This window comes from Octopus bimaculoides, chromosome 9 (genome assembly GCF_001194135.2).
Source record: "Octopus bimaculoides isolate UCB-OBI-ISO-001 chromosome 9, ASM119413v2, whole genome shotgun sequence".
In the NCBI taxonomy this organism is placed as follows: domain Eukaryota; kingdom Metazoa; phylum Mollusca; class Cephalopoda; order Octopoda; family Octopodidae; genus Octopus; species Octopus bimaculoides.
In genome coordinates, this window is record NC_068989.1 from 69,430,548 (window position 1) to 69,442,121 (window position 11,574).

The 11,574-nt window shown below is 34.6% G+C and overlaps 1 protein-coding gene across 3 annotated transcripts in view; it reads left to right on the forward strand.

Annotated features, from left to right (window-relative positions):
* LOC106881649 (transient receptor potential cation channel subfamily M member 3) overlaps positions 1-11,574 on the forward strand; it is a 662,626-nt gene that overhangs the window by 52,136 nt on the left and 598,916 nt on the right. For all 3 annotated transcript variants that reach the window (XM_052970748.1, XM_052970745.1, XM_052970746.1), the window contains exon 2: positions 11,084-11,200. In XM_052970748.1, coding sequence (XP_052826708.1) covers positions 11,096-11,200 — 105 coding nt within the window. In that variant the 5' untranslated portion in view covers positions 11,084-11,095. The remainder of the gene's footprint in view (positions 1-11,083; positions 11,201-11,574) is intronic.

The following is an 11,574-nucleotide window of genomic DNA, read 5'->3' on the forward strand; positions in this document are numbered from 1 at the left end:
ATGTATATATGTATGTATGTATATGTATATATGTATGTATGTATATAACTAAGCATGTGTCTTTGTGTTTGTATTTGTCTCCAATCACCATTTGACAACCAGTGTTGGTGTGCCTATATCCCCATAACTTAGCAGTTCAGCTAATGAGACTGATAGAATAAGTACTAGGCTTAAGAAATAAGTCCTGGGGTCAATTTGTTCAAGGTGGTGCTCCAGCATGGCTGTAGTCAAATGCCAGAAACAAGTAAAAGAATATAATGAACAAATTGTTACAGTTTTCTTCATCAACCTCGTCATGTTGATAATTTTTTTTTTACAATTGTTCCACAAATGTAAATGTCTAATTTTGTAAAGTTGTCCAGACAATCAAGAACAAAAAAGGAAGAAAAAGTCCTAAGAGAATGAGTATGTGTGAGTGTGTTTCTGTGTCCTTTCCTTGACATTATGTGGTAAGTTGTAAATGAATGCCACTGTCATATAAGCAGTGTCATTCATTTTCAGTCTTCTGTGATAAATATGTCCAACCAAGGGGAAATGTTACTTTGCTTGAAACAGGTGAGGATTGGTGACAGGAAGAGCACTTGACCATAGAAAATCAACTTCAGCAATTTCTATGCAGTCGTTGAAAAGTGGACATGAAAACAATAATGATGATGATGATGATAACGGATAAAATTTGCAAAGGCATCCCAAATTATTTTTATCAACTGAACAAACACATAAAATGTATTCTGTGTGATGCAAGGGAAGTGAATTTGCATTACTTAATGCTCTCCATATTTTCCATTGTTATCGATATGGAAATTTCATGGTAGACTTAAGAAGTACAAAGGCTTTGCTGAACCCTCTTATTTAACTTATGACTGAAGAAACGTTGTCGTTTAACCCTTTTGATATCGAACTGCCTCTGATTGTCCCTGATTCTATGATCTAAACTTCCTGCTTGAATACTTTTGATATCAACCCACCTTAGACTTCCTTTGATTCTACAATACAAATTTCCTCTTTTAAAATGATTTAAATAAAAACCTTCTTTCATTAAAATTTTATGTTTATCAATGTTCCAAGTAACAGCTTAATGATGATACAGTTATTTTAATAAATACTTCATTATTTCCATAATTAATTGAAAGAAAGGCAGTGTATTTTAACTGAAATATGATAACAAAAGGATTAAGAAGTAAAAATATTTTGCTGAATTGCTCATATTTTTTAACTTATAACTGAAGAAAATTTATAGCAAACCCTATTGGTACCAACTCACCTAAAACTGTCCCATATTCGATAAGTTCAGTGTCATCAATTCACCACGGGGAAAGTTCACCATACAAATTTTTTGACGTAATTTTTCAACTTCAGTTTTTCTTTCCATTTTTTTCAAAAAAAATAGTTTTTAACTATTAATGGTGAGATACTATGGATATATTTTCTCAGTTTGGAGGCGCAATGGCCCAGTGGTTAACGCAGCGGACTCGCGGTCATAGGATTGCGGTTTCGATTCCCAGACCGGGCTTTGTGAATGTTTATTGAGCAAAAACACCTAAAGCTCCATGAGGCTCCGGCACAACTTTCTCTCGCTCTTACTTCCTGTTTCTGTTGTGCCTGTAATTCAAAGGGTCAGCCTTGTCACACTGTGTCACACTGAATATCCCTGAGAACTACGTTAAGGGTACACGTGTCTGTGAAGTGCTCAGCCACTTGCACGTTAATTTCACGAGCAGGCTGTTCCGTTGATCGGAGCAACTGGAACCCTCGACGTCGTAAGCGACGGAGTGCCAACAATTTTCTCAGTAAGCTTTCCTTGTGGTGAACATTCCTCACGGTGAACTTCATGGTGAATTGATGGTGGTGAACTTTCTCTGTGGTGAATTGATGGCGGTGGTCTTTGATTCTATGATACATACTTCCTGTTTGAAAGTGATTTAAATTAAAACCACTCTTCAAAAATTTCCTATTAATTTATATTCCAAACTCCACCTTAATAACGAGAAAGTTATTTAACTTAATTTTTAGTTATTTATAATACCAATTGGAGGGTAAAAAAAAGCAGTATATTTTAACAGAAATATGATAACAAAAGGACACAGAAACAAAAACATTTTACTGCATTGTTCTTATTTTAACTTATAACTAAAGAAAAGTTCTGGAGAAATAAGTTTTCTATTGACAATCTTTGATGTGATTTCAGGAAAGTCCTAAAAGTTCTTATGTAGTATGAAATTGCATAAATAAATAAATAAATAAATAAATAAACAAAAGAAAGAAAGAAATATATTTGATCTTTATTCTAATGTGAAATAAATAGAATTGTGGCCAGATTGAATGTTTTATGACTAATTATTTGACATAATGGATATAACTAGTTTACTCTTGCTGTAAAGTATATGAAAGAAAAAAAAATACAAATGTTTTTCTTTTATTACTGTGGAATTTCCCATTTCTACAAATTATTTATAACCTATTTACCTGTACTATTTCATCCCCATAAACGCCTATGTCATGAGAGAATATTTATGCTATTAAATAGTATTCTTTCCATTCAAATCTCTATATTACCACAAACAACTCTCTCTCTCACCCCACCCCTCTCTGCATATATATTGACACAAATATGAATGAAAAGGTTTTTACATGACAGTCAATTCTCCTAACATTACTTTCTGGTTAGCTATTTCACTAGTAAATATTAGTTTTGTGGATCAACCATAATTATTTTTGCTTAAACTTTTACATGACTGCCAACCTTTATTTCCATGATCAATAATCACTAGTCATCTCTGTGTGTGTGTGTGTGTGTGTGTGTGTTTGTTTCATTCCACATTTCAGCATTATTATTTCCACTTGTGTGAAAATTTTATGAATATTTTTCATATTTTCCATTTTTTCGAGTCTTCCGCTTCACCTTACAACTTTTACTTTTAAACTTAGCTTATAAAACACCTCCGGCTTATAAATACATATGAGTTTATCAATGAAGGAGTTTGTACTGGGTTTCTTGGCCAAATCACACTTTAACTCCTTTAATTTTTTTCATCACCATATTCTTATGAAAATACATTGCCTTTCTTTCAATTAACTTTGGAAATATTGAAGAATTTAGTAAAATAATTGTCTTTATTAAACTAATGTTTGAAATATAATTTAACATAAAATTTTGATAGAAAGTTTTAATTTAAATAATTCTAAAACAGGGAGTTTGTATCATAAAACCAGTGGTGGTCTTCAGCAGGTTGGTTTCAAAATGATTGGTGGAGAGAAATTATGCCTGAAGACCTGGGTGGTCATGATTGAAATGCTTTTGATCTTAGGTCTGCTTGACCAAAGCTGACCAGGGACTAAACATCAATGAATAAGCATAATCCTTTTATTGTCTGTCGATATGACATTAGGGGCAGGTATGGTTGTTTGTTTAAGAAGATTGCTTCCCAAATATCAAATATATGGTCTCTGGTTCTGTCTCACTGTAGGGCACCTTGGGCAAATGTCTTCTACTATAATCCTGAGCTGACCAGAACCTTGTAAGCTATTTGGTTGAAAGAAACTGAGAGAAGCAGTTGACAGAAACCGAAAGGCGGTAAGCTGGCAAAAACGTTAGCACGCCGGGCGAAATGCTTAGCGGTATTTCGTCTGCCGTTACGTTCTGAGTTCAAATTCCACCGAGGTCAACTTTGCCTTTCATCCTTTTGGGGTCGATAAATTAAGTACCAGTTATGCACTGGGGCCGATGTAATCGACTTAATCCCTTTGTCTGTCCTTGTTTATCCCCTCTATGTTTAGCCCCTTGTGGGCAATAAAGAAATAAGAAACTGAAAGAAGCAAGGTGTGTGTGTGTGTGTATGTGGGTGGGTGGGTGTATGTTTGGGTGTGTGTGTGTGTGTGCATGCATGCATGCATGTGTGTGTATGCAAGTTAGTGGAAAATGGATCTTAAAACAATGATGACAATGATGTTGACGTGTGTGTGTGTGTGTATACTCTTGTCTTGACATTATATGATGGTTGTAAATTAGTATCATCTTCATACAAGTGATGTTTGCTCATTATTCCATGGAATACATGTCCAACCTTGTGACAATATTACCTTGCATGAAAATGTGGGGGGGGTAGTGACAAATCTGCCTCAACAAATTCCATCCAACTCATGTAAGCATGGAAAAGTGAACATTAAATGATGATGGTGTGATGAATTTTTTTATTTTAATTCAAGGCATTATTTGTAAATGCTAAGAATTTTATTACATTATTTGATCCCAGACAGTTCATTCTTGAGTAGCCGTCTTGAAAACACCAGTTTGTCAACATTATGCAGTTTAGTAAGTCAGTGTTCCAATCTTGTATTTGCTGTGTCCATTTAGAGGTGTAAATATAATGTGTACCTGTTAGAAAGGCCATCGTAAGTTCATGTAACCTTCACTTAAAATGTCTACATTTGATTACTATATCCTCTTGTTGACACTAATCACAATTCCTTTGATCAGTACTGCTGTCTTTAGAAGAGGTTTACATTGTTTCAATGACATTCAGAAGTTTGGCTTTAGTAAATAAAACCAAAGACGGAATTTGTCTTAATGGAAATAAATATAAAGATATGCTGTAGATCAAGTGAACTAATTTTGACATGAGATATTCATTTAAGATTGTAGTTGTTAATATTGATTTTGAATTTTGGCACAAGGCTTGTAAGTTTGGTGGGAAGGGTAAGGCGATTGCATTAACCCCAGTTTTAACTGGTACTTATTCCATTGACCCTGAAAGGATGAAAAGTAAAGTTGGCATTGATGGAATTTGAACTCAGAACATAAAGACAGACAAAATGCTGCTAAGCATTTTGCCCAGCATGCTAACAATTCTACCAGCTCATCACCTTTGTAGTTGGTAATTTTAATGATAATGAAGGGGTGAAAGATTGGAAAAATCATTAGAGCAGTGATATAATGCCATGTGGTGTTTACTTACTGCTATTTACATTCTGAGCTCAAATCCTGGAGGATGTCAGCTTTGCCTTTTAATTAAAATATAAAACCATGAGAAAGTAAAACACTTATGAATAGATTTACAATCTACTGACTAAAATTTCGACCACCTCATACAGAATTTAAACAGCATTATTTATTATAAGTACTAGTCAATATTGGGTTGCCATAATCAACACTGTACACTTCCTGTCTCTCTTGTGTGACCTTGTACAATGTTAAAAGTCAATAATAAAAATTGAACTTTTGTGGGAGTGGGGAGTTGATTACATCAGCGCCTCTGTTCAACTGCTACTTAATTTATCAACCCCTGAAAGGATGAAAGGCAAAGTCAACCTTGGCAGAATTTTGAACTCAAAACATAAAACCAGATGAAATGCCACTAAGTATTCTGCCCGACATGTTAATGATTCTACCAGCTCTCCACCATAATAACAGTAATTATAATGATGATAATGATAATAATAATAATGTTCTCTTTCTTTCATGTTGTTCTTTTTAATGGAGAATGTGCTTTAACCCTCTGGTAGCCATATTTCTGTTGAAAGACGTGCGAAGGTGCATGATTGTGAATCAGGTGTATTGAAAACAGAAGACTTAGTGAGATGGGTGAGAAAGATCTCTTGGATATACTACATTAATCCTTTTCTTATCATATTTTCTCTTGAAATATACTGCCTGTGTTTCAACTTGTTTTGAAAACAACAAAGAATTTAGTAAAATAACTTGGTCATTTTTTTAAAGTTAGTGTTTGGTAACATTAATTGTATGAAATATTTGATAAAAGGTTTTAATTTAGGTTACTCAAAAACAGGAACTTTTTATCACAGAATCAGGAGCAGTTTCAGGCAAATTGGTATCAATAGAGCTAAAGTTACAGAAATGGTTGAGCACAAATGAGCTGAGAAAGTTACTGAACAATAAAAACATTCACTAATGCATGCAGAAGAAGCTGGTCTGATATGGATGCATAGTTCAAATCAATTATTACTAGCTCTATCACAGCTTTTATTCAGACATGGTGACCATCTCATGTTGTATTAAGTCATAGCGTTTTATTCATATACTATGTGTTAGGAAGGGCATCCAGCTGTGGAAACCTTGCCAGATCAGATTGGAGCCTGGTGCAGCCTCTACACTTGCCAGTCCCCAGTCAAATTGTCCAACCCATGCCAGCATGGAAAACAGATGTTAAACGATGATGATAATAATGATGATGATGATGTGTGTGTCTAGGAATGCATTGCTGCATGTATTCTTCCTGCTTTTTGGATGGGAGAATGTGATCTAAATTAAAATCTTCCTTCAAAATTTCATGTTAATTTATGTTTCAAATCCCATTTTACGCAAGTTATTTTACTAAATACTTCATATTTTCAAAATTAACTGAAACAAAGGCCATAATTTTGAACAGAAATATCACAACTAAAGGATTAATAAGCAAAGAGTTTTCAAATTCTCACTAAATAACAACAAACCACTAAGGTTACTGCAATGACAGCTCTGTAGTAAGTTATGCATACACTTTGCAATGGCTATCACATTGGTATCATTACAGTAAACATAAATACTAACTGAGGAGTTTGATACGTTGGATACATTAGAATACTGTAGCATCTGATAACACTGGTTTGGCACCTGCATAGTTCTCATCTAGCATGTTTCCATTTATTGGTAATTGTCAAGATTTATACTGGATACAGTTGTAAAGCTTCACCAGTAATGTTGTTAGTCCAAGGAACTTTGAAAAGTTTCCACAATCTGTTAATCTGGAACTCTTTTAAAGATGCACTGCAGCTCTTGTCTATTGATGTTACTGTTTCTCAACTGGCATTGGGGGTTGAACTCTTTTACCTGCAGGTATATGTATCTCTAGTCAAGCTCACATTTCATATATCTGATCTGCTACAAGAAAGCATGTCTTACGAAGTTTAGTTGCTTGTACTTTTCCTCCATCAAGCAGTCTCTGCAGATACTTCAGTTTTAAAGCTTTTGTTATTAATCCACATGTGACTACCACTAGATCTTATGATACAAACTTCCTATTTTAAAGTGTTCTAAATTAAATTAAATTAAAACATTCCATCAAAATTCCATGCTAATTTATGCTCTAAACATCAAGTTAATACTGAGTTATTTTGTTGCATTTTTTTCAAAATTAATTGAAAGACAGGCAGTGTATTTCGACAGAAATATGATAATGAATAGGTTAAACTCTGAATATTTCTGTAAGAGATCATTTCCTGGAGCCATAGTTAAGAATCAAAACCGAATCCACATTTTTGCTGATTGTCAGATGGATTTCCAGTTTTTTGCTTTCAACTCTCTTTACTTGGAAATTAATGAGGATGATTTGACCTTGTAGACCTCTTGTGGTCATGGAAAGGTCAACTCTTTGTTTTTAGGATTGACCTACTTTAGTTGCCAAACCTTATATACACCCAATAAGAAGTCTGTTGAGCCTCTTTGATATCTGCCTTCTGACTAAGAGCATCCTGGTTGAATGGAAAAGAGAGGGACAACACAATTCTCATCCTTTCTCTCTCTCTAGCAGCAGACAATTAAGCTAACTTCTGTCCATTAAGAGTGTGCAAGTACATCATCATTGTCATTTCTCCTAGTACTATGAAACTGCTAACTACTACTAAGCATTCTGTACTGATCCTGCATGTGAATAATATTCATTCTTTCTGATGTTCTTTATTACATTGTCTCCTGGACTTTGAGCAATTTTAGCATAACATAACCTGTTACATTTGGAGAATACAATGTCATTCAAATCTTTGTTATTTTTGACATCTCTTCACAATCATATTTTTACATTTTGTGACCCCTGTCATTACATTTCAATCCTTAGACAAGTCCTTTTACATTGCACTAGATGATAGGAGTAACTGGTGTGTTGAAAGATTTATCCATGTTATATCAAGCTATCTATTCATAGATCTTGTCTCTCTCTGCAAGTGTTATTTGTTTTCAGTTCACTGCATAACTATGTCTGGGCAGTTTGCTTGAAAGACCACAAGATTATTACCTTGCTTGGAAACTGGTGAGGGTTGGCAACAGGAAGGGCATCTGGCCATAGAAAATCTGCCTCAGTGAATTTGGACTGATCCTTACAAGCATAGAAAACTGAACATTAAAACGATACTGATAACTTTTATATTCATTGTCCAAAATCTGGTTAACTCAGACAATACACTATTTTCCTGTTGGAGTTTCATTTTGTTGTCAGCTTTAGTATTTATTTCAAGTTATATAATTATTTTGTCATAAAGCCATGAGTTCATTGATTTACAACTGCTATTACTGAAAATGAATATAACCTGGAACTTTATAAATAGCTTCTTATAGAACAATTGTGGAATCATTCATGTATTGTCTCCATTCATGATCCATCTTCTAAATGGGTCCATTTAATCCTATTGTTGTGTGGATATAGAAGAACTAGAGATGATGCACAGATACAACACACATACATACATACATATACATATATATAAACAGAGCCATAAGAGTGCAAACATTTCCTTTTGGATCCAATATACATCAGATAAACTAATGGTTGCTAATATATTGGGTCATCCCATAAATAATGCGTTTTTATCAATTGCATGAAATAAAAGTCGGAGAGGGATGGGATAAACTACCTGCATCAACTTACTATATAAGCAGGTAGTAATTTTACCATATTCTTAGTGCAGGTTTTGAAGAGTGCAGTTCAATTTTAACAGTTATTTTTTCAAAGCTACAATGGAAGTGACAAAAGAGCATATTTGGCATGTTTTGCTTTATGAGTTCAATAAAGGCAACAACACAACAGAAAATGCAAGGAATATTAACACAGTATATGGGGACCAGACAATAAGTGTAAGCCAGTGTCAACGGTGGTTCCAGGAATTCCGAGCCAGAAACTATAGCCTAGAAAATGAGCCTCATCCTGGAAGATCTGTAGAGCTAGACAAGAACATCCTGCAAAACTCGATGGAGCAAAATCCCATTGTAATTGTTGAGGAATTAGCAGAGAAGCTTGGATTTGATCATTCAATGATTCATCAATACCGGTGTGCCATCAGAAAAGTCAGCAGACTGGGTCAATGGGTTCCTCACAAACTTTCTGAGTCTAATTGCATGCAGAGAGTGAATGTGTGCTCTTCTTTGTTGTCAAGTCACACAAATGAACCTTTTTTGGACCAAAGAGTGACTGGTGATGAGAAATGGGTTTTCTATAGAAATTTCAAGTGCTAAAGACAGTGGGCAGGGAAAGGAGAACACTGGCATCCCAGGCTAAAGGAGGTCTTCACCCACATAAGGTGTTGCTATCTGTTTGATAGGATATGAAAGGTTTAGTCCACTTTGAACTTTTAAACCCAAACCAAATGATAAGAAAGGAGATCTACTGTGAGCAGCTTAAATCAGCGCTAGAAGAAAAATGACCATCTTTGGTTTCAAGATGAAAAGTGTTCTGCTTGGCCACATGCAGCGAGGATGACATTCCAAAGGCTGGAGCAGTTTGAATGGGAAACAATGCCCCACCCACCATATTCGCTGGACATTGCCCCATCTGATTATCATTTATTTCAGTCTTGAAAATCATTTGGACAGAAAAAATGTGAATTCTGTAGATGAGGTCAGAACAGTACTGGAGGAGTATTTTTCATTACAGACAAGTGAATTTTGGAAGTTTACCAGATAGATGGAAAAGCATTGTAGAAAATGAAGGAGAGTATATTTTAGATTAAAAAACAATTTTGTTTATCTTAATTTCGAAGAATAAATGAAGTATAAAAAAACTGCATTATTTATGGGATGACCCAATATATTTAATAATATATTTGCTACCAATAGTTAATTTTTTTTTCTCCCTGATGAGACAATCTCACCTTCAGTTTATTTTTATGAGATTAATTAAATCTTATTGCTATTATTTAAATGTTATGAACAATAATATCTCTTCAAACAATTCTATAATAAATCCTTTACAATATCTTTATTGAAAAAAAAAAATATCCTCTGCAGCGAGAATATTTCTAATAGTTGTGTGGATTCTGGACAATATTAACATCTCTCAGTGATTGTTATTGAATTAGTTTTGAGAAATTCTATAGAAAGTTGCATTTAATCTAAAAAAAAAAAAAGATATTACTGGAGACAATGTTAGCAACTATAGAAAAGAAACTCATCAAAATTGTGCTCCAGCATGGCAATGGTTTCATGACTGAAAAAAAGTAAAAGAGACAAAGCATATCGGACAGAATATTAACTCTTTTTATACCAACCCACCTGAGACCACCCTTGGCCCAATGGTATAAACTTTTTTCTCTGAAGTGATCTCAGTTAAAGCTTTTTGTCGTAAAGATGTCATGTTAATTTCATCATCATCATCGTTTAACGTCCGCTTTCCATGCTAGCATGGGTTGGACGATTTGACTGAGGACTGGTGAACCAGATGGCTACACCAGGCTCCAATCTGATCTAGTAGAATTTCTACAGCTGGATGCCCTTCCTAACACCAACCACTCCAAGAGTGTAGTGGGTACTTTTATGTGCCACCGGCATGAAGGCCAGTCAGGTGGTACTGGCAACGGCTTATGTTTCAAATATCAGCTTTAAAATGACAAAATTATTTTACTAAATTCTTCATCCTTTTCAAATTTAGTTGGAACACAAGCAGTGAATTTCAAGTGAAATATGATAATAAAACTGTTCTACACTAATTGTTCCCAACTGGGACAGGTGGTGCTGTGTGGTAAGAAGTTACCTTCTCAACCACATGGTTCCGGGTTCAATTCTACTGCATGGCACCTTGGGCAAGTGAATTCATACTATAGCCTTAGGTCAACCAAAGCCTTGTGAGTGGATTTGGTAGATAGAAACTGAAAGAAGCCTGCTGTATATATATCTATGTTTGACCCCCAATGCCGCTTGTCACTAGTGATGGTTTGTTTATACACCCATTTTTCTGACAAAAAATTCTTTATAGTGGTGCTCCAGCAGGGCTACAATCTAATGACCAAAACAGGTAAAAGGTTAAAAGTTACCTGCTTAACACTGATTGACCAAACATCATATTTAACCAGTTTCTTATTTTCTTTCCATTTGCATTAACAGGTGAGCCCGGACATGGCTTATCGGATGGTGAATTTCCGTGAGGAAAGTGATGTCCATAAGAACATTTCCATATTTTCTTGGAATGATCGTCAGAATTCTGTGGAATCAACGAAATTGGTGAGACACCTTTATTACATTTAGTAGATATTCCTAATAATAACTCTGTGCAGTTTTACACAGTTCTCTTATGGCCGATAACTAGCCATGATGTTTTTTTCTGTTCTCTGTTAATTCTTGTAGCTTACTCAGCTGTGGTGTAAGTATTAATCATTGCTAATGAACATGTAGACATATTTTCGTTTCTCTTTTCATTAATTTGCCTGTTAATTAGATTTTCTTAAAAATAATACATTTTTATTTCATTTTATAGTGTTTTTTGTCACATCGCACACTTGCTTGTGATTTCATAAAAGCATTCAAGAAAAACCAAAAAAAGCTTGTGTGTGTGTGTGTGTGTGTGTGTGTGTGTGTGTGTGTGTGTGTGTGTGTGT